At 40.9% G+C, this 20,251-nt stretch overlaps 3 protein-coding genes across 4 annotated transcripts in view; 1 reads left to right on the forward strand and 2 right to left on the reverse strand.

Annotated features, from left to right (window-relative positions):
- Positions 1–383, reverse strand: part of ELF1 (E74 like ETS transcription factor 1) — a 69,048-nt gene extending 68,665 nt beyond the window's left edge. The window contains exon 1 of the mRNA XM_053455461.1: positions 312–383. The gene's annotated coding sequence lies outside the window, so the exon portion shown is untranslated. The remainder of the gene's footprint in view (positions 1–311) is intronic.
- A 118-nt stretch (positions 384–501) lies between these two features.
- WBP4 (WW domain binding protein 4) lies at positions 502–6,927 on the forward strand. Of its 2 annotated transcripts, none has more exons than XM_053455467.1 (12): positions 502–766; positions 1,568–1,628; positions 1,977–1,999; positions 2,670–2,742; positions 2,900–2,962; positions 3,491–3,617; positions 4,202–4,354; positions 4,839–4,894; positions 5,329–5,410; positions 5,502–5,686; positions 5,825–6,006; positions 6,611–6,927. In XM_053455467.1, coding segments are annotated over exons 3-12 (1,131 nt in total). In that variant the 5' UTR covers positions 502–766; positions 1,568–1,628; positions 1,977–1,997; the 3' UTR covers positions 6,819–6,927. The 2 variants fall into 2 exon arrangements, with proteins under 2 accessions (XP_053311442.1, XP_053311441.1); XM_053455466.1 differs by having other exon boundaries at positions 502–707.
- A 9,711-nt stretch (positions 6,928–16,638) lies between these two features.
- On the reverse strand, positions 16,639–20,054 carry LOC128473305 (kelch repeat and BTB domain-containing protein 7-like). The gene has a single exon (XM_053455460.1). It carries the CDS (start codon positions 19,955–19,957, stop codon positions 18,026–18,028), a length of 1,932 nt encoding a protein of 643 aa, XP_053311435.1. The 5' UTR covers positions 19,958–20,054; the 3' UTR covers positions 16,639–18,025.
- Between the last annotated feature and the right edge of the window lie 197 nt (positions 20,055–20,251).

The following is a 20,251-nucleotide window of genomic DNA, read 5'->3' on the forward strand; positions in this document are numbered from 1 at the left end:
AAGGGGATCCGGTACACGAGTTTCCGCTCTCTGCGACCCCGTCCCGTAACTCGTCATAACACACTGTAAAGTACCAGTAACTCTATCACTCTTTTGTAGAACGGTTCAAACCCGTGCCAGTTTGTTGCCGTCTGAAGACAATGGGTAAAACTAAACAACCAGTACACAACTAAACAGAGAGGGACACACGCCGCGCAACACTTACACAAAACAACATAACAAAAGTAACGGAAGAGCAGCCAAGTGTTAACAAACCCCGTCGCATGAGCAGCGCCGAGTATGTTTCTAGCATGGTGTAGGAGGAGACTTACCTGAGTGCATACTCCGGGCGGTCTCTTCTGCCCCGGCTGCGCGATGACAGGACTGAGCGCAGCGAGTTATCTGTTCAGCTCTCATGCCAAGTTTATTTCCCCACCCACCAGCTGCATGGGGCGGGAGGAGGCTGCGAAATGGGCTAAACCCATACAGGCCACCGTCCTGAGGAAATGGCCTTGCGCGGCACCCGTACTAAATGGCCGCGGATGGGAGAGGAGTGTGACTGAGTGCATGTTTGATCGCCGGCCTTATCTGTCGCCAGAGCTTTATCTGCATCATCCAGACGAGTAATAGAAACTGCCCCTCCCAAACCCGAATTAATTTCGCTACGCACCGTGTACACTAGAGCAAACTGGTTAGCGTTACGGATAGTGGGGATTGTTTAGTATGAGGTGAGTGCGTGTAGCTGCGAGGCTGGGGGACCAAACACTCAGACGTTGTGTGTGTTCCTGTGAGTATTTCCATGGATGTGTGATTGTAACATGTAGACCGACCGATCATAGACCCCCAGGCTTAATCTGCGCTGTTGTGTCTGAACTACTAGACTGAAAACAATAAAGTAGCTGAATAAACGCTGAAGTAGGCCATTATTCACTAAGTGCAGCTTTTGCAGAAAATGTATTTTTAAGGGCTGATCCAGTAAGCTTTTAGAAGAAGAAATGAGCAGCCCCTTCGTAATGCTCTGTCCGCACAATGTCCAGGAAATCTCTCATGCGTTGCAGCAAAAGCCCATATGGATTCCGCATTCATAGTTTATAAGAAAGTCCCTGAGATTAAGCTGCAGATGACTGCTTTGGTGTAACTTTTTGTTAGTCGTACGGGCCCTTTTTGAACCTTTAAAATTAAAGGGGTGAATGTGATGAGCCATCAAACCCCCCAGCGTAGACCTCGTTATTGATTTACGTTACGCCATCGTATTTTACAGAGCTGTATAACTGCGAACAAGATATAACAAGTAGTACGTTATTCCTCATTGTAGAGACTACTCTGTCACGTGGGCTGGATTAAGGTTTCTAGTCTTACATTTGTGTACCCGACACATTCCAGGCACCAAAAGGCATGAGCCCAAACATTACGTGCGTTACATTTCATTAGCGGCAGAAGATTGCGTAGAGCTATTACTTACAGGAGAATCAACACTAACATTGGTACTAACAGCATACAGCTTGACAATAAATGAACACATAGTAAGATGTGCGTGCGATTGCTTACAGTATATTAATTGTGTATTAATGACACTTTCACAAACTAGGATGGACCTGCCGTGCAACCTCCAAATTCTACGTCTATAAGTGGTGTCCAGTATACGAATAGTAAGTCAGTGTTTTTCTATTCTTATGTGTTCATTAATATTTTGTTTGTCTCCATCTTTTAGAGAGCAGGTTTGACAAAACTAAAAATAATTTGTCTCCACGAAGTTCCCTTTCCCATATATTATTCAAAAAGCTCCACTATCTAACCTGTCAGACGTATAATGAGATAACGCCGTGATGAAATATGACATAACTGTTTAACCCCTTAAGGACAATGGGCGGTCCCTAAACCCATTGAAAACAATGCATTTTGAGCCCATACATGTACGGGCTTTGTCATTAAGGGGTTAATATTCACCTCTGTATTCACTGTCGCTTAAATAACCTAAACACTATTTTGTCTTACAGGACGTAAACAATCAGGACAACATGTAAGTCTTTCATTTCTTTCTGCAGTCCCTGGGCCAGCTAATTAGCCTTGTACTAATTGTACGTTTTTATGGGTGGAAATCTTACAATTGTGTATCTGTCAGCAGACAGCCTATTTTATTTCTACATAGTTCATGTTTTGTTCTAACATATGATATTTTGATCAGTATTTCAGCCCGCAGAATATACTGCGTTTTGTGTGATTTCACTTGCTGAAGGACCTTGAGTGTAGTCGATGAGACAAAAAACTCATTTACAGAAATGTATTTTCTCTGACATTGTAATACGTACTTGAACATATCAAATTAAATAATCAAGAGACCTTAACATAGACCTCAAGGGTTTTGTGCTAAAAGTTGAGCTGAGTATCTTTGCAGGGTTGCTTTAAAAATAAATAACAATTTTTACTCCCCCTCCCCATTCGTGTCATACAGAGACACCCATGATGGGGGTTGCTACTTGTTGAAGTTAACATTTGTAGCGATAATAAGCTGCGTGTTTTATCTAAGGAGTTCATCAAACGCATTTAGTTTCATGGAACGTTGGGCTACTTCAGTTGCGCGTAACAACCACCACAGTGTGAAGCAGGAAGGGCAGAATGTGTGCTTCGTATAGAATCGAGCCTTTCGTTAGCTGACCTTGGTTGTTTTTTTTTTATACTTGTGTTTGCAGGGCTGACTATTGGAAATCGCAGCCAAAGAAATTCTGTACTTATTGCAAGTGCTGGATTGCAGACAACAAGCCGGTAAGATCTCTGCACGGACACATAGTATAAAAAATGCATCTACAGCAGAATAAAACTTACCAACTGATATCGATCTGTTTTGATTTTTGATCTGTATCCAAACATTTTATTCAGAATTTTTTAAGCACCTTTTCCCCCTTTTTCTTTTCTTTATCAGAGTATTGAGTTCCACGAACGAGGAAAAAATCATAAAGAAAATGTGACAAAGAAAATCAGTGAGGTACAGTGTTTGTGTAAATCCATTGCTTGCACGAGTTACTTGCATTGCTATATTGTAAGATCACGCCCTGCTTACTTTTGTTTCTGTAAGTCCTGATTGCTTACCTATCATGCAGCGCTGCTGAATATGATGGTGATAAATAACATCACTCCCTCTGCGCACCCCCTTTCCTCTTCTCTCTTTGCCTGCTGCTGGGCTCAGTTTCCTCCCACCGGTTTTTCGTGAGCGTGGGATGGGCGACATGTTGGGTTCGGGAGAGGAGGGGTTGGATTCTCTAATGTTGGGATATTATATTTGTTCTTTTTCTGTACTACGTTTCAAACCAAAACATTTCAATTTACAAAAAAATAATAATGATCTGAAATCAATAGATAATTTACTACTGATGACGTTCTTTATTCACATTGTTTCTTTTTTTGCCAAACAGTAACATAAAATCAGTTCTCTCTAAAAGATTTCAATATTGAAATGTAATAATTCCTTTCCTAATTTAATTAATTTAAATTTTGTAACCTAACTCTGTTTTAGATTAAGAAGAGAAGTATGGACAAGGCCAAGGAAGATGAAAAGAAGTCAAAGGAATTTGCAGCAATGGAAGAAGCTGCTCTGAAAGCCTATGAGGAAGACCTTAAAAGACTTCAGGGAGAAAAGCCAGGTAGGGCATAATAGTTTGTGCTATATCCATTTTACCCTTCTATATATTAACACATCTATTCTTTTCTATGCCCTGTATCCATATTCACACAGATAGATAAAGAAAAGTAAAATAAATATCATTCGTAATAACATTACCCCTGCTAAACCACAATAAAATAGTGAAATGGGTTTATAAAAGCACATCCATCCCTCTCACGTTTGTTGTACCAGGAGTGGTCTCATTTAATTAGGCTTGGAACCTCATAAAGGTACATTTCCCACAGTAGATCTAGAGAGAATACCAGACCCCAAGGACCACAAAAAAAAAGCACAAGCATTTTTGATATCCCAGGTAGCTTCAGCGAAATGGTTAAATCAACAATAGAACACCAAGTGTTTGACACCCCTGGTTTAGAAGGATTGATACCCACACAGAAAAATGGTAGCTACAGTGGCACTGGTCTTGACAACAACCTTCTTTAGGGTTGGGGTGCCCTGTATACTTCCTTTACCTGTAAGATCAGTTTCACCAACTTCTTTATTATTATTCTTAGAGTTAGTGTAGCCTGTAAAGCGACTGTAAAGCGTTTGCTATATTTGTAGCTCCTGCAGGTCCAAGTTTTCAGCACAATAAGCTCCGTTCTGAGGAAAAGTGGAAAGAAATTGAGGCCTTAGAAAAACATCACGCCAAAAAACAGTGGACAAAAGGAGTTTCGCCAGAGGGTTACCCTTATTACTACAATCTGCTAACAGGAGGTACGGTATGAGTGTAATCAATCAGCCACTATGTATGTGGGAGTACAGTGGGGGCAAATACGTTTTATTTTTGCCTTCTTTCTCAAAAGATGTAGCTACTAGGAAGGGTCTTTTATTATAATTTATTATCATTATTATATATATATTGAGTAACTATGTAACCTACACCAGAAGATGGACAGATGTGTCCATTAAAATAACATCAAACGGATCAGCAATACACTGTAGACATTGTTTATGTTGTAAATGGTTATTGTTGCTGGAAACGGCTGGTTTTTAATGGAATATCTTCACAGACGTAGAGACCCTTTATTTGCTGTGTTTGCTAATCTATGCTTAAAAGGCTAATTGATTATCAGAAAAATTCATTTGCAATTAGGTTACACTACTGGAAATGTCCTTGTTATGTGACCCCAAACTTTTGAACCGTAGTGTACAAGGTAAAGAAGTAAATATGGAATCTCAAAGATATGTTTTATTTCAGAAACACAATGGGAAGTACCAGAGGGATACCAAGAACCTACAGACCAGTTAGAAAAGGTAATTTGTTTGTAATGTAGCACTCAATGGACGTCTTTTGATCTTCGTTGTCTTCTGATGTAGGGTTCTCCTTTGCCAGGGTCCGGCATAATTCCATTTTGTAACAATTTGTTCACAGATAACAATGTACTGTTCATGCCCGGCTTCTTTCTCCACAACACTTCACATTTCAGACGGAAGGGGGTAGGGAGTCATTGTAATGGTAATAACTGTGTAGGGCCACAGGACGTTTTTACTCAATTCTTCTAAATGAAGTGTGGAAAAAAACTTTTTGTGTCATAAACTATAGTTTTTTGGGGGACTCAGTTATGCTAATGTCTATATTCCTTTTCATGTATTGCAGCAATTTGTACACAAGTTGATCTGGTTTTGTCTGTTTGCCTTTAAGTTTAATAGTATTAATTGGTTATCTTTGTATGTTTTTGATGTGTTAGAACCAGGCAGCAAGCCACTGTGCATGGGTAGAAGGAGTGTCTGATGAAGGCTACACATACTACTATAATACTGAAACAGGAGGTAAAATGTATATTTTTTTGTAGTGCTTCTAAGTCTTTGCATTGGATTTTGGAGTCTGTTATAGTTTTTAATGTTTCCTTCTGTTGAGCAGAATCCAGATGGGAAAAACCAGAGGAGATGGATCAGAAACCATCCAGTGATGACCCAAAGGATGAAGCTGAGGTCAGTGAGGAAAAGACAGAGACTGAAGCAGTGGAAGCCAACCCTGAGAGAGAATCATCAGAAGAGGCAACAGAAGTCCCCGATGCTACACAGGCACCGAAAATAACATTTAAGGTGAGCCATAGGACCGTGTTCACACATTACAGGCTTTATATAATGCTGTCTTACTGTACAGTAAGGGTATATTGTACATGATTAATGTGATGCAAGCGTAACATAAATATACAATGTACATTTTTATTTGTCTCCTAGAGTAAAACAGAAACAAAATCAGATAGTGACGAGGAAGAAGTCTCCGAACCTAAAGAAAAAGAAGCCGTTGAAGAGGGGCCTACCGAAGAAAAAGAGCCTGTGCCTGTGATCCGTGAAAAGAGGCCAAATAAACCAAATCCTTATGGAATGTGGGAAGAAGTAAAGACAGAGGTCGATCCCTAGTAAGTAATGCTGTATTTTTATTAAATTGTAACTGCAGTAGCTTTTCTTCTGACTAGGAGCAGCTGTTAAAAAGGGGAAAGTACTCTAGAAATCTTTACTTATATTAAAAGTAAATTGAGTACAATTCTGCGTGTTGGATTTTTTTTAAGTGTGTTCCAGGGAAGCTCAGTCCTTGGCAGAACAGAATAACCAACTATGTTCTGTATTGCGAGTGGTACAAGTAATTTGATAATCACAGTGGCTGTCATGACCGACTGGCTGGATGCGCTTCTCTGTCCCCCTGTTACTCCATTTAGTCGCAAAATGCTGTGTGCACCTAGCCCACCCAATTGCCATGTTTCTAGTTTGACATATATGCTGTTGGTGTTTGACACTAGAGGGCCAAGAAAACTTTCATGTACGATAACTTCTCACCTATACATTTGTTATTAAACCGGCTAACGGTTTAATAACAAATAGTTTAGGGGAACTTTTCTGCACTGTGAAGTTTTCACTGTGAAGTTTTCAATGTTACACTTTAAGATACCAATCGGCTTAGAACAACAAATGTGTTTATATTCCTTTATATATGTGTATAACATGCTGTATCATTTTACCGTTTAGTGAGAAGGTGGATCTAGAGCTTCCGAACATAGAGTATGACATCCCTCCCGTTTCTGTGCCAGACCTTCCAGAGGAGCCAAAAGTAAAATTTAAAGAGAAGACAATCACATCTCTTGGGGACACAGCAAGCGGGGCCTCTGTCTTCAAGAAAAGGAAGCTTGAAAATGGCAAATCCAGAAACATACGTCAGAGAGCAAGTGATCAGTAAAGGACTTGAACTTGCACTAAAAATGCACATTTTTAACTGGGTCTATGGGTGAAAGCTGTTTATAAAATCCATGCTTGGTGTGATTTATAAATAAAGTTTTAGTTTTCTTCTGGTGTGTTTTTATTCTCCACAAACAGAAATATATTGTACCTATTCAGGTATAGGGTAGTTCTTTTGCATTGAATAATCATGGATAACATCTTATGTCCGTAAAGATGTTTTTTGTTTTTTTTTAAATTATTATATGATTGACAGACCAATGTTTTATTGTGATTCAATATTTGGTGTGACGCTTAGTAGCGTAGTGGATGTCTGAAGGCAGACCAGGAATGAAGAGTGAATGTTATCCAGGTAATGATTTGACTTCACATAGGATTAGAGAAAATTTACTCTAAGAGCTACTTATGAGTTTATCCACTGATCGCTTAATCCTTGCAACGTGTTGATTTTTTTCTGAGGTATAAGGTAATGCTTGTTTCTTTCAAACAGATTTTGTTATGATCAATAATTGTATACAAATGATCATCTGATCAACAGGAAAAGAATGTTTGTAATTCGATTCACATTACCATGTCAGGTATTGTACCGATTCACAATCTGTCATTTGAATTAATTTAATTAGTTGATGTTGATATATGCAATTCAGAGGGCATGGTTATACATACTTTAAACTATATGTGAGATTTTATACATCTCACAGTGGAGAGCTTTCTTTTTCCATTGTCGTTACTGCTCGTATAGTTTGTAGCTGCAGTGTTGCTCTAACGCCCCACCAGCCGATGGATAGCTTAGACTGAAGGACGCAAAGCTTTGAGTAGCTACCCTACACCAAGAAAGGCCAAAAGCCTCCGTATCACTGTCCATATTGTGGCATTATTTTGAAATATCAATTTTCATGTGTTTATTTTGTTGCCATCAGAGGCTATACAGTTAGTGTAGTAAGGAATGCACCTTTGTCCTTGCCACATGTAATCTGTAAGGACGTACGTCTACGTAAAGGGGTCCTAAAGCGTATTATTCCTTTCCTTTGGGATTAGTAAAGCCATTAGTGTTTGCCTCTCTGATATCTTTCGTTCAGAAATAGGCAGCGCTGCATGTGTGCGTGTGTTATTAGCTGTAAAAACCCATGCTATGAGTTGAAACAATTGATATGAGTGTGTCTCTTGAAATAAAAACAAAAAATGCATCTCACGTTCTATTTTTATTTTTGTATAGTGTTTTGGGAAACATCTGTTTTCTTTACTTTACTATGTTTATACATCGGACCAAGGGTGGCACTGTAAGCATGCCTGCTCTTCATTTCTGGGAGCCACACACTGTACTTTTATATCACTTTATTCACCATTCCTTACACCAGTGAGCAAACCCATGTCCATCCTGACTCCCTGGTAAAATACTTGAACATCTGCTGCAGAAGGTTTTACTCCCCGGAGGTAAACTGTTGGGCACAGGGGTGGCTCTAGGCTTCTTGGGGACCTGGAAGAAGTAATACAATACTGAACATGATAATTACAGATAAACTATGCAACAGCATACTTATGATCACCGGTTTGTTTTTACAAAGAAATAATTACTGTATAGCTTTATGAGTAAACTGGCTTACCCCTATCCTGTAAGAGGGGGCTCTTAGATAAATTAAGGTCCCTAAGAAGCCACTGATTGTAGGAGAGCAACACTAGGGAAAGTAAGAACTTTTTGGTAAAATTGTTTATTAATGAACTATGTGAAGTAGTGATGCTAGTAAAGATGGATGTAGACAGGTTAATTATATGTACTTTTAAATGCTGATATACAGTTCTTGAACCCCCTCCTCTCCCGTCTTCTTTATATTCACTCTTCTTGCTTTTACCTGTTTGGATCCCTTTGGTTCCTCTCAGTTTATTTGTGTTCATTGCAAGGACGTGCTTATTAATATATTGTATCCTATTCTGGCCAATCACGAAAACTCATGTGAGGTATGCTCTTTCTTCTTTTGACCATAAACTGTTTTAATGTTTTTATCATATTCTTCATATTTTTTTTTCCTAAAAGCCCAGGGGTAACCTGTGCATCCCACCATACAATTAGCAGAAAGGGAATGAGGTGTTCCTGGGTCCCACTGAAGTCTTGAAGGAGGGGTGACGGGCAAAAGTCAAGGACCAACCTCCTATCCACGCCAAAAGGCCAAGTCTGGCTCTACTGTGGCGTTTTCAGTGCAAAAATAATGCCAGAAAATACATCAAAAAATACTTGCACAACAACTAAATAAAACGAGCGCTCTTGAAATGTGTGATCACATCGGAAAAGGGTACTTTTTAATGCTAGATTTAATTTAATTGTTAAAATCGTATTCAATGCGGCCAAGCACAAAGGCATTTGTTTGTATCATGGACACACGGTAGCAAAGCCCAGAGTTAAAGTACCTGGGAAAACAGCCTTCAAGCTATCATCTCCAGTCATGAAGAACATTTAATACTAACAGGGTTTCTTTAATTTTTAACAGAATGAAATTTGGCTTTTGTTGTAGTTACCTCCTAGCAATGCCCCCTGATATATGCGTTCATTTACTTCAGTTGGAAAATCCACAACTTTGTTTGCAAATGTTTCACTGGTAGAAGGTAGAGAACAAAGGTAGGTGTTTGTTGGACATAAAATAATCTTAATTGTATGGGACTTTTGTTGAAGTTTACGTTTTCCTTTCAGAATCCATGAAGCCTTTAGGATATTCCTGTAATATAGCAGTGGAAATGTCCTGGTCACCCCAAAGAACATTGTCATCATATTGTATGACATCATGTGCTGCTTTTCAGAAGACTTAATTTTCTTTAAACTTAATCAACATGTACACAGAAATATTTCAAGACGGTTTTTCATCCTCAAGATCTTTCTTGGTCCTTAAAATTCACAAACCTTTTTACTTCATTTCAGAACTCCTCTTCTGTTGAATGTCTCCCTTTGCCATCATCACTTCTCCACAATATTAGGTGGCCCGGCAGGGAGCATTGCCTCCGTGGGCAATCATCCTGTCTCTCTTTCCTTCGTTGATGTGCTTTTCTTCTAGGAGCTCAGAATGTTTTCTGGGTGACCGTGTATTAGACAGCCCAAGAGTAACAATCACGGGTAGAGAAACAGCAGGAATTGCATAAATAGAATGTCAAATTGCATAAATAGAATGCATTGGTCTTATTGCCTTATTGAGTTACATAAATGGCATCAGTAGGTCACAAAGTTCCCCAAATACTTGATGTAAGTAGCTGCTCTTCTTTAAACAGTTTCCCTCTTTGGCCATTTGTTAAAGGGTGTTGGTTGCTCACGCTCACAGAGCAGGATGCTTGTTAGTACATAAATGGCTTTTCTACGTACTTACGCCTTCAGATACCGCTATGAAAATATGAGCAGACACATCTGTCAGTGTGAATAGTTGGGGTTTTTTTTTAATAGACAGAAAAAGGACCTGTTTTAACATTAACCTCACACTCGTTGGGAAACATAAATGAATAAACTCACCCTGGACGTTTTTTTTTTCTAACTTACTTGTATGTGAAGGGAGGTATTTACATACATGTGACCTATGTCATGTTTCATTTTTTCTACATTTACAACATTGGCTTGTGTTTAACTGTGCCGAATTAGTTCCATTCTGAATGCTCTTGCTTGAATGAGCATAGTGGGAGGGATGGCCCAGAGCAGGTGGGATCTCTGAGGTGATCTTCCTGCTTTGTGAAGCCACATTTGTTCCAGCTCCAGGTTATTGATATGGTGTTTCTAGCGTACCTAGTGTTTCTAGTATTTGATTTTAATAGTGTCATTGTTTACACAAAATGTATCTCCATGGTTTTGCTTCCAGCCCACAGCTTTTACTGCTCATGCTTCCTTTACCTTTGTTCCCCTCACACGAATGCCCCGGTAGCACAACAGGTTGCCAGAGACCACTGTGGTATCAGCCACGCACAATAAGGTGTTAATCATACACTTATCAACTTTCTGTTCATTATGGAATCCTTTACTCGGATAGTACCCAAAACACATATCCAATAAGAAAGCCGCTAGTTTCTTTTAGTTGACTATGTGTATCTAATAGTTTTTTGAGGATCACCTATAATTCACCCAATGAGTTGATAATCAGCTCACTGAGAGAACTTTATGATTATATTTTGTTGTAGGAGGCAGTTTGCACTGGTCAGCAGGATACAAAATGCCCAACAAAGCACAGGAGGTAAGAAATGTTCTTTTATTATACCTACTAGTTTGCAAAACTATATATGCTTTCCTCCTGTTAAAGAGGTCTGTCGTTATTTTCTCTTTGCACAAGCGATGGCCTTCTACTGGGCTTTACTACCCCGTATTAGTAGAGTACGCTGACAAATGTTTTGGACCCCTAGGTCAGCCTTTCCACATGTGCAAGCTGCACAACTAAAGGTAAATTCCCCAAGGTGTAACTGAAATGTTATTTATTGTAGTTGATGGCAACACATACAGAAATCATATACAATGGCCCAAGATTGGACCATACCATATACCACACATGTGAAACAATTGTGAATGAATAGGCTACCAGACCTACTAAATTATTAAATAACAAATCACAAATATTCCCAGTAGACACTTCCCAGATGTGGTAGCCAGCTAGTTCTAACACCTGTACTAACAGAAACCCTACATGTTCACGACTTCATGAAATGCTCAATCCTATTAGTCAAACAAGGACTATATTACATCACCTTGACTGAAGGAGGGATTCCAACTATGATATAATGGTAAAGAACATACCAATTGACAGGATACATTTTTATGGAAAGAGTTTTGCCTGCCTCACCAGACAGGGGCGGGCTGGGCCGGGGGGCAAGTGCCCCCCAGGCTGCCCAAAATCTAATCTAAACGGCTGCTGGGTGCTGATGCCGCCGGCCGGCGTTACTTTAATACTTTTTTTTAAAAATTTAATATGGCAAGCCGGATCGGCTATTAAATGAAAAAAAAAAGTATTAAAGCAGCGCCGGCCGGCGGCATCAGCACCCAGCGGCCGTATGCGATGACCGCCAAGTGATGGGAGCCGCGTGAGGGGTGAAAGCTCCGCCCCCTCGCACTCACCTTTCACCCCTCACGCTGCTCCCATCACTATGCGGCCATCAGATTGTTGGAAATCGAATCTAAACGGCCGCTGGGTGCTGATGCTGCCGGCCGGCGCTACTTTAATACTTTATTTATTTATTTATTTTTAATATGGCAAGCCGATCCGGCATATTAAATAAATAAAAAAAGGATTAAAGTAGCTCCGGCCGGTGGCATCAGCACCCAGCGGCCGTTTAGATACGTTTTCCAGCAGTCTGATGGCCGCATAGTGATGGGAGAAGCGTGAGGGGTGAAAGGTGAGTACGAGGGGGCGGAGCCACTTCACTTGACTTGCCCCCCAGGCCTTAGGCTGCCAGCCCTCCCCTGTCACCAGAGGTGGGCTGGTATGAAGTAGGCAGTCCACCCACTAGTCAGTCCAAATTCTTTAAACAGGGAACGTACAAATTGGTCTGGCCCACACTTTTAGTTCAGAGCTTAGTGGGGTTACATAATGCAAGTAGTGTGGCACCTCGCACTGTGTTGTTGCAGCTCTGAAGACAGGCTTTACACACGGGTGGGTGACAGGGGGCCACTTGATGTTGCTCGTCCCCCCATGGCCAGGAGATATCAGCCCCCGTACTTCACCAAAAGGTAGTTCTCCAGCTATTGCTTAACACTAACTCCCATGATTCTCTGCATGCCAACTACTAAGAATCATCAGCTGGTTTACCCTTTGTGCAAAACTGGGGCCTCCAAGATTTCTGAGTATAAGGACCCCGGGTCCCGTGACATTGATGTACAGCTTCTTGCCCTACAGGTTGCGGATTACTGGTGAATGATATGAAGGGGACCACTGCAGGCTGAATGGTCACACAAATCTGCCTGTTCATCCTGAGACAAAATCCAACCGTTCCCTCCTATAGAGAGAGAGTACTAATATCATAATTTACATTGAATATACTGTAATCTATCTTCATTTTTAATATGTTATTTTGTTCACAACAGGATGCTGTGATTAACCTTAAATCCGTCAAGGAGCTGGGTAGTCAGCTAGGTTTTGAATGGACTATAGTTGCTAGTGAACTTGGATTCAGCAGACCGGAAATCAGACAATTCCACACAGCTGCAGTAGAGAAGAAGGTGCAAGCACAGAAAATGCTGGAATGCTGGTAATTACAATTTAAGCGTTATCACTGTATTCCAGGCTGCAGCAGACGCACCATTTCTGACAACCGATAAGGCCTGCAAATTTCCCAGTACAAGCGTCACAGAGAACTGTCAATCATTATTAGCTCCGGTACATGCCTAATGTGCCACGCACTATATATAAAACACACTCTAACATCACAAATGCGGAGGGTGTTCTTAACATAGCAATTATTTTGCCGTTTTTACATGTAATCCAGGATAATCAACAATATTGCCTAATATTATACAACCCAAAACTGAGCCAAGACAAAGAACTGGAATGAAGTTGCAAAAGAATAGGAGTTATTGACTGCATTCCTATGTCAGAGAGTTCATAGAAAGTGTTGTGTTATAACCTACATACACAATGTAGATTTGCATTCAACAGCTGACCACAGTACTGTGAAGAAACCGGATCTTTAGGTGGGTTGTTTGGTTCCCTTAATACAATAATAATAATTACTCTGTTAAAAGGAACGATCACCTCAGCTTTCAAAACCTCATAGGTCCCTTCTACAGATGTAGTGTATAGAAAGGACCTCTAAGATCTTGAAAGCTTATATGACTCAACAGCACAAATTGCTAATCTCTATGTGCCCTGTTCCACTAAAATGCATCACAAACTTTTGTAATAATTCGGTAAATCCATTTTTTGGGTTACATGAGCTATATCAATAGCGAGCCAAAAAAAAAAAAAGTAAAAAAACAGACAGGTCTAAACCTCACAAACATATTGTCTCTTTTTTGTAAATATACCTTTCTGGCTCACCTAGTGGTAATATTTTTTGACAAAGACTCCATGTAGGAGATGATACAACGTCCAAGATCTCGGAACCCCAGTAATTAGAGATATTTAAGTAGCATGATGTTTGAGAGCATTACTCAATATAACCATAAATCTATCCACATAGCAAGTAACCAGAATTGGATGTTAAAGGTAGACAAGAGTTTATGGCTACCTCTGGAAAATGCAGGGGCACAAAGGATCTTTCAAGGTGTACTTTGCATTAAGAGAAGCCATAAACTCATGGCAATAAACCGAGGTCTTTAAGATCCTGGGGGTATTTAGTCTGGACGGTGAGCCATAGCTCCTCAATTCCCCAGATTCTTTTTACCTAGACCACCCACATTTTGATGGCTGGAAGCAAAAGGTTTGTTCTATAGTAGGAGTATGAGGCGTTTAACTTGATTCATAAGGCACACCATTACTGTTTATAGTAGCATTAGAACAGCAGTTTAGTTTTGTGGAGTAGAAGGGCATTTGGGGTGGACAAGATTTTTCATCATCCCCATGATACACGCCACCAGTGTACAAGACACCAATAAGTTTGTATTGGAGCAGAAGGTCTTACACTAGTCATTCCTTGTGGGTTTTAGTTTATGGAGCATCTGAAACACGCTTTACCATTGCTGTTGAGTGAGTGGGTGGCCAGTTTATGAGTGCAGCTGGATGAGTAAGTGTGAACCATAGCATTGAATACATTTTCCATGAGGCTTGAATGGAGAATGGATGATTTAAGGACACTATTTTATCTGATAGCATGAAGGAAATGCTTTGATTTTCTAAGTCAATAGCTATATCAAAATTAGGGATAAGCGAGGTAGAATAAAAGATAGATGTGTCAGTGTGTTGTTGACTTGGATCTGTGCAGCTACCAGACATGGTTGTCAGCAAAATAGTCAGGGAAAGTAAGGTAGGATGAGGAGTGATATGTGTATTCTATATCTCTGCAAGGAAATGTGGAGAGAAAGACAGGATGACTACATATTCTATATTTTTAATTCAATATCTAGGAACATGCATCGGTCCATTACCCAACAGTGATTGCCAAGCGCTGCTAAGAATTTTTGGCCACGTATAACCCACTTATGATGGAACCCAGTACAATTAGCTTTGCGTTCATGTATTTGTATTGTTTGGAATAACAGCACCCTTTTGGATTGACAATATTCTTTTTGCACGAGCAGGTATGAGAAATCGTGGAATAAACTGAACAAGACAAAGATTCTGCAGGACGCACTAGAACGCGCTGGAAGAAAAGATCTTGCCGACAAGCTTCGATGTCTGCATTGGGGGCACCAGAAATTAAGCAGCCGCGTGGAGCTGCCTTCAGCTTTTCCTTTCCTCATCACCGTACATAAAACAATCAACAACAAAGAGGGTCTTAAGAAAATCAATGAGCTTAGCCGCAAATATACTTAGGCACAAGCCAGCCATGGGAGAAATTACAGCAAATGAGTCCCAATGTGGTATTCTGGTGTAGATTAGTATGTTATATGACTTGTAAGAAACAATCATTGACTCTAAATTTGATTTAAGCCGCAGTAGCATCTCACCCTCCTATATTATAGTTTGTTAATGGGTTTAACCTGTATACTTACCTATGTCTGTCCCCCTTTTTCGCTTTACTCATTGTACGAAATAAGCACCGTTGGGTTTAAAGATATACATACTTATATAGTCCGTATCCTGGTAGCTTGCAGGAGAATTGACTATTTTAGACACATAACAATAGACATCATGAAGGACTAGTACAACGATCAAGGAGGCGAAATGTACTTTCTGATGGAGGACTACGGAGAGAAACGACATACCAGATTCATACACGAGTTAGAACCACCTCCCTGTCATCTCTTTTCTCAATTAACAGCTGGGGGCTGATCTTTGCGCCTATTTCTAGAAGGGTTAGGACAATAGGGCATAAAGCGTATGCACTGCCCAGCAAGCATGATAGAAAAGGGACAAACATTCTCTGCTCACCTAGCACAGATAAGGTCCCTCATTCAAGAGGCAAAACAAGAGAAGCGAGAAACAGTTTGAAGCTGAGAAATATCCCAGCAGACTGATATACCACAACCCACTACTTACCCATACCAAACTACAACACTTAATGAAAGTAGACACCCATTTCCCTCATGGTCATAGGGAAAGAATTGAATTCCACTGACAAAACAGAATAGAAAAGGGGGGAATACAAAATTAACAATTAAAATCTGGGGGTATAGTAATCCCAGGAAAAATAAACATGGCTGCTCTTCATAAGAAGGTCCATAAAGACATGAATGGATGAGCTCAGGATGGAAGAACTTGGACCGGCCGCCCAGAGCCCTGACCTCAACCCCATCAAACACCTTTGGTATGAACTGGAACTGAGATTGCGAGCCAGGCCTTCTCATCCAACATCAGTGCCTGACCTCACAAATACTCTACTGGATGAATGGGCAAAAATTCCCACAGAAACACCCCAAAATCTTGTGGAAACCTTATTAGAATAGTAGAAGCTGTTATAACTGCAAAGGGAGGACCAACTACATATTAATGTCTATAGAGTTAGGAGACTACCCTGAGACTTAGATCTAATGCTTACTGGTGGAAATTTTAAAACCGTCCTGTACATTAATGTACATTTTCCTAAATATTAACCTGTTGGGTTCCATGAATGGCAACATAGAGAATCCCTTCCATCAACTTTACCTGCATAGATTAAACAGATCCCTGCCACATGATTTATTGGTCAGAGTCCAAAGTGTTTATGGGTTGTTGTTTTTTTGCATAAAATTCTTAACCATTAATTGGTACATTTAGAACATCCAAAAAATAATATTGGTGAAACTTTTTTTAATCTGAAAATGAACACACAACATGCTGCACATTTAAACTGAACAATCCATGTTTCTGGCTTTTATGTGTTGCTATTTTTCACAACAAATTAAACACAGCAAATGATATACATTACAGTTGATTAGCTTCACATAAAAGTTTCAAATGCTTATATTGGCTTATGTATGTAATTTAGAACATTTAAAAAATTGGTCTGTTTATACCTTAAAAACACCCATTTTCTATTAAAGGCAACAGAAACAGATTTTAGGGTGAACCAAACTTTTTGTTATAAGTAAAGGCACAAACCCCCCTCCTCCAAACAACATGGCAATAATGCCAAATGAGTCTTTTCTGCTCTCCATGCGGTGTTTGCATAGAGCTATCTCAAAAAGTTTTGTCATCTTTTATTACATCAGTAATCATTTATATAGTATTCACCATCAGTATCTCGTTAGTATTTTTTTTTTGTCTATCCATCTTTAGAAATATATCCCAATGGGTCACTGGGCAATGATACCTACAACACGGGAAAAGAAACCTCAAATACAGCACCAGAGTTATATCTACATAGCAATGTTTTTCCTACAATATATACAATATAACCTGTTTGATTCAAGAATATTAACTAAAAAGGTGCATTTAAAGGATACCAATCACACTTCTGGACTAGTATACTACGATTTAAGGACAACTGGATTTGCAAAGTAACAATATGGAAAATTTAAAAACACTACACGTGTCAAACAGAAATTTGCAGCCCAACAGGTTTTATTTTTGGCCTTGATTTCCTGCTGTGTAATCACCCAAAATTACCAGAATACACAGCCAGAAATTCAACATTCAATTTCTGTGTAAAGGTGATGAAGCCTGGTTAGATATTTATCGCCAGTAGAATTAGTGATATACCAAAATGTGCTGATTTTAAATAACTAAACCTGACATTTACATATTACAACCTGCTTCCTGTGTTCTATTGTAAAAAAAAAAACATTCAAATTAAGACAGAATAGATACCAAGTGGCGCAATACACTTTCTTGATTTATTGTTGGCAAAGTCAGTGGAACGATGATAAACTGATCTTCTGTAACGCAAAAACTACAAATACTGAGCTCTATCTATATAGATTAGTATTAAACATACACCGATATTTGCACCACAAAACAACTATACAGCAGGCAACCCTTCAGAATCTTGTGCGTCTTTTTTTTTTTTAAACATTGCTGGGGTTTATCTTTGAAGAATAGGCGATGTTTATAAAAGGAACAACAGGAAGCCTGGTGTGTTCATTTTCAGAGACAGAGTTTGCCCCAGGAACCCAGAAACGGCCCACCAAAGAAAAATATACAAAATAGCATTTGTGTTTTATAGTACACAATGTCAATGCAATTAGAAGGAACCCTCTACGTATATCCGATGCCTCGCTACAGAGACTCTTGGCCACTCGTCTTCTGAGAAAGAACTGAGGCTGTCAGATTCAGAGTCCAACTCACTGAACCCATCCATCCAGTCAGTGCTAGACTCACTGCGAACATCATCTTCTTCTGTAATGAAACTCTGCCCTGGTTCCATGCAGGATGGATACACACGGGCAGACAGGCAGATGGAACCACAATCATAATGTAGAAGACCAAGCATGGTGCCAATATTTATCCAGCGGTCATTAGTGACATCATACTCATGCACAGTTACACGGTTCTTCTTCCATTGCACAGTGGTACAGGTGATGAGCAAGAGTTTGGAGCCATGACGTACAATCTGGTAATTATTTGTGTTTCCTTCCGTCGGGATCGGGCATATCCGCCTCCATTCTCCCCGAGCAGGGTTGTAGACTTTCACCACAGGGATGTCGCAAATACAGTATATTTCGTCATTGAAAACACAGGCTTCCTGGAAATCACAACGTTTTAGAGAGGCACAGTTCAGCCACTGGTTGCAAGCAGGATCATAGCACAGCATCCTTTTGTTACTGACCGCATACAAGTGGTCGTTGACGGTCACCAACTCAAAGGAATAGAAGGAGTGAGGGAGTGGAGCTACTAGCACCCACTGGTTCCTCTGCACACTGTAGCACTCCACATCTTTAATTTTAGCACCTGTAGATGGGTCGCGACCCCCAACAATATAGACATAACCATTCAGGTAGGCAACATCCATGCCTTCCCTACACAACAGTCTTTCTGCCAAGAGCTGCCAGCTGTTCTGTACAGCGCTATACACCCACAGTTGCTTCATAGGTTGCGTGGCTAAGTACAAGTCATTCTCTGGCGAGACACACACAGCAGAGGAAGTCACGGCTTTTCCATGGGCTAAATTTGTGAGTGGAGATGGCATTGTGTATATGTCGCCTGAATAAGGATCATAACACAGGAAAGGCTCTTTGCGGTGCCCAAAGAAAATCACCATCTCCTTAGCCAGCATGCCAATCCTACGCAGCGGACTTCCCTCTTGACAAGGTAGGGCAGGGGAGGCAAATTTGCCATCTTTATCCTGCAGCACTGCATCCAAATACTGCAAGCAATGTTTGCGTAGAAATGGCTTGGACCTCAGGCCTTCCAGATAGACACAGTCTTTCTCGGTAAAGTGTTGCCATCGCACACAGCGTAGCACCTCCAAACACGAACTTGCCCTGTCTTTGGGACTGGCCTCCAACCAACGCAAAGCAGCAGCGCACACCACTCTCTCACTAGCCACATCTAGGTTATCCATTGTGAGCACTTCCTTCAGCTGCGCCAGGCTCAGCTCACAAAGCTCATCTCCAACAGACAACTGCTCAAAGTGTCTTGCCATGAAGGCCAGAGAGCGGGATCTAAGCTCTGGGTGGTCAAAGGCGTCAGCAAAGCGCAAAATACTGGCGCAGTTGTGTAGGTCAAGACGGCGAGCCAGGTAGCCGGCACACGCCTGGCGCACGTACTCCAGCTGGAGCATATCGGCAGCAGCATAGAGCCGCTGCACATTGGCCTCTGTCACAGTCACTTTGCCTGTGTAGCAGTAGTCGATAATAAGGGCCATGGACTCAGGGTCCATGTCGTGAAGGGTGACCTGCTGCTGCTTGCTCTCATACAGGCCTCCTGTGAACATGCTCTTGAAGTAGGGGCAGGCAGCAGACAGCACGTTGCGGTTGCAGGTGAAGGTTCGGCCGCTTTCTAGGCCTCCTCCCCCGGGTTCTGCGGGGCCTCCTCCCAGGACACGGATGGTGACATCGCAAAGCAGCCGCGCATCGTAAAAAGCTTTCAGTTGCGCCAGCAGCGCCGAAGCGTGGGCCGGATCCTCAAGCAACTCCGGGCCGGAAAAAAACCCGGATACCGCGTAAGCAGACATGACTGGGTTACAGTGACAGATTACCGGGCCGTGCTGTGCTTATTCAGGCGCTGAACCTACGAGCACCGATATTTCGCTATTCCGGCTAGAGCTTCCTTCCTACGAACGAAACGTCGTGACGTCACGGCGCACACGTCTACTCTGCCGCGCTACAGTGCGTCAAAGTCGCTCAGTGGCCATATTTGTTATGGGCAACATTTGACAGCAATCAGCCACACACAGCAATATCGTATAAGTGGCGTCCGCGTAACTGTTTGACTGTTTGATTTACCGAAAGCATGACTAAGAAAAAAT

The sequence above is a fragment of the Spea bombifrons genome, chromosome 2, assembly GCF_027358695.1.
Source record: "Spea bombifrons isolate aSpeBom1 chromosome 2, aSpeBom1.2.pri, whole genome shotgun sequence".
Classification (NCBI taxonomy): Eukaryota; Metazoa; Chordata; class Amphibia; order Anura; family Pelobatidae; genus Spea; species Spea bombifrons.

Coding starts and splice junctions, on each gene's coding strand:
- WBP4 (XM_053455467.1), top strand. Junction 3,618..4,201: donor ACTTCAGGGAGAAAAGCCAG/GTAGGGCATAAT, acceptor CTATATTTGTAG/CTCCTGCAGGTCCAAGTTTT. Junction 5,687..5,824: donor CACCGAAAATAACATTTAAG/GTGAGCCATAGG, acceptor TTTGTCTCCTAG/AGTAAAACAGAAACAAAATC.
- LOC128473305 (XM_053455460.1), bottom strand. CDS start 19,957: ATGTCTGCTTACGCGGTATCCGGGTTTTTTTCCGGCCCGGAGTTGCTT.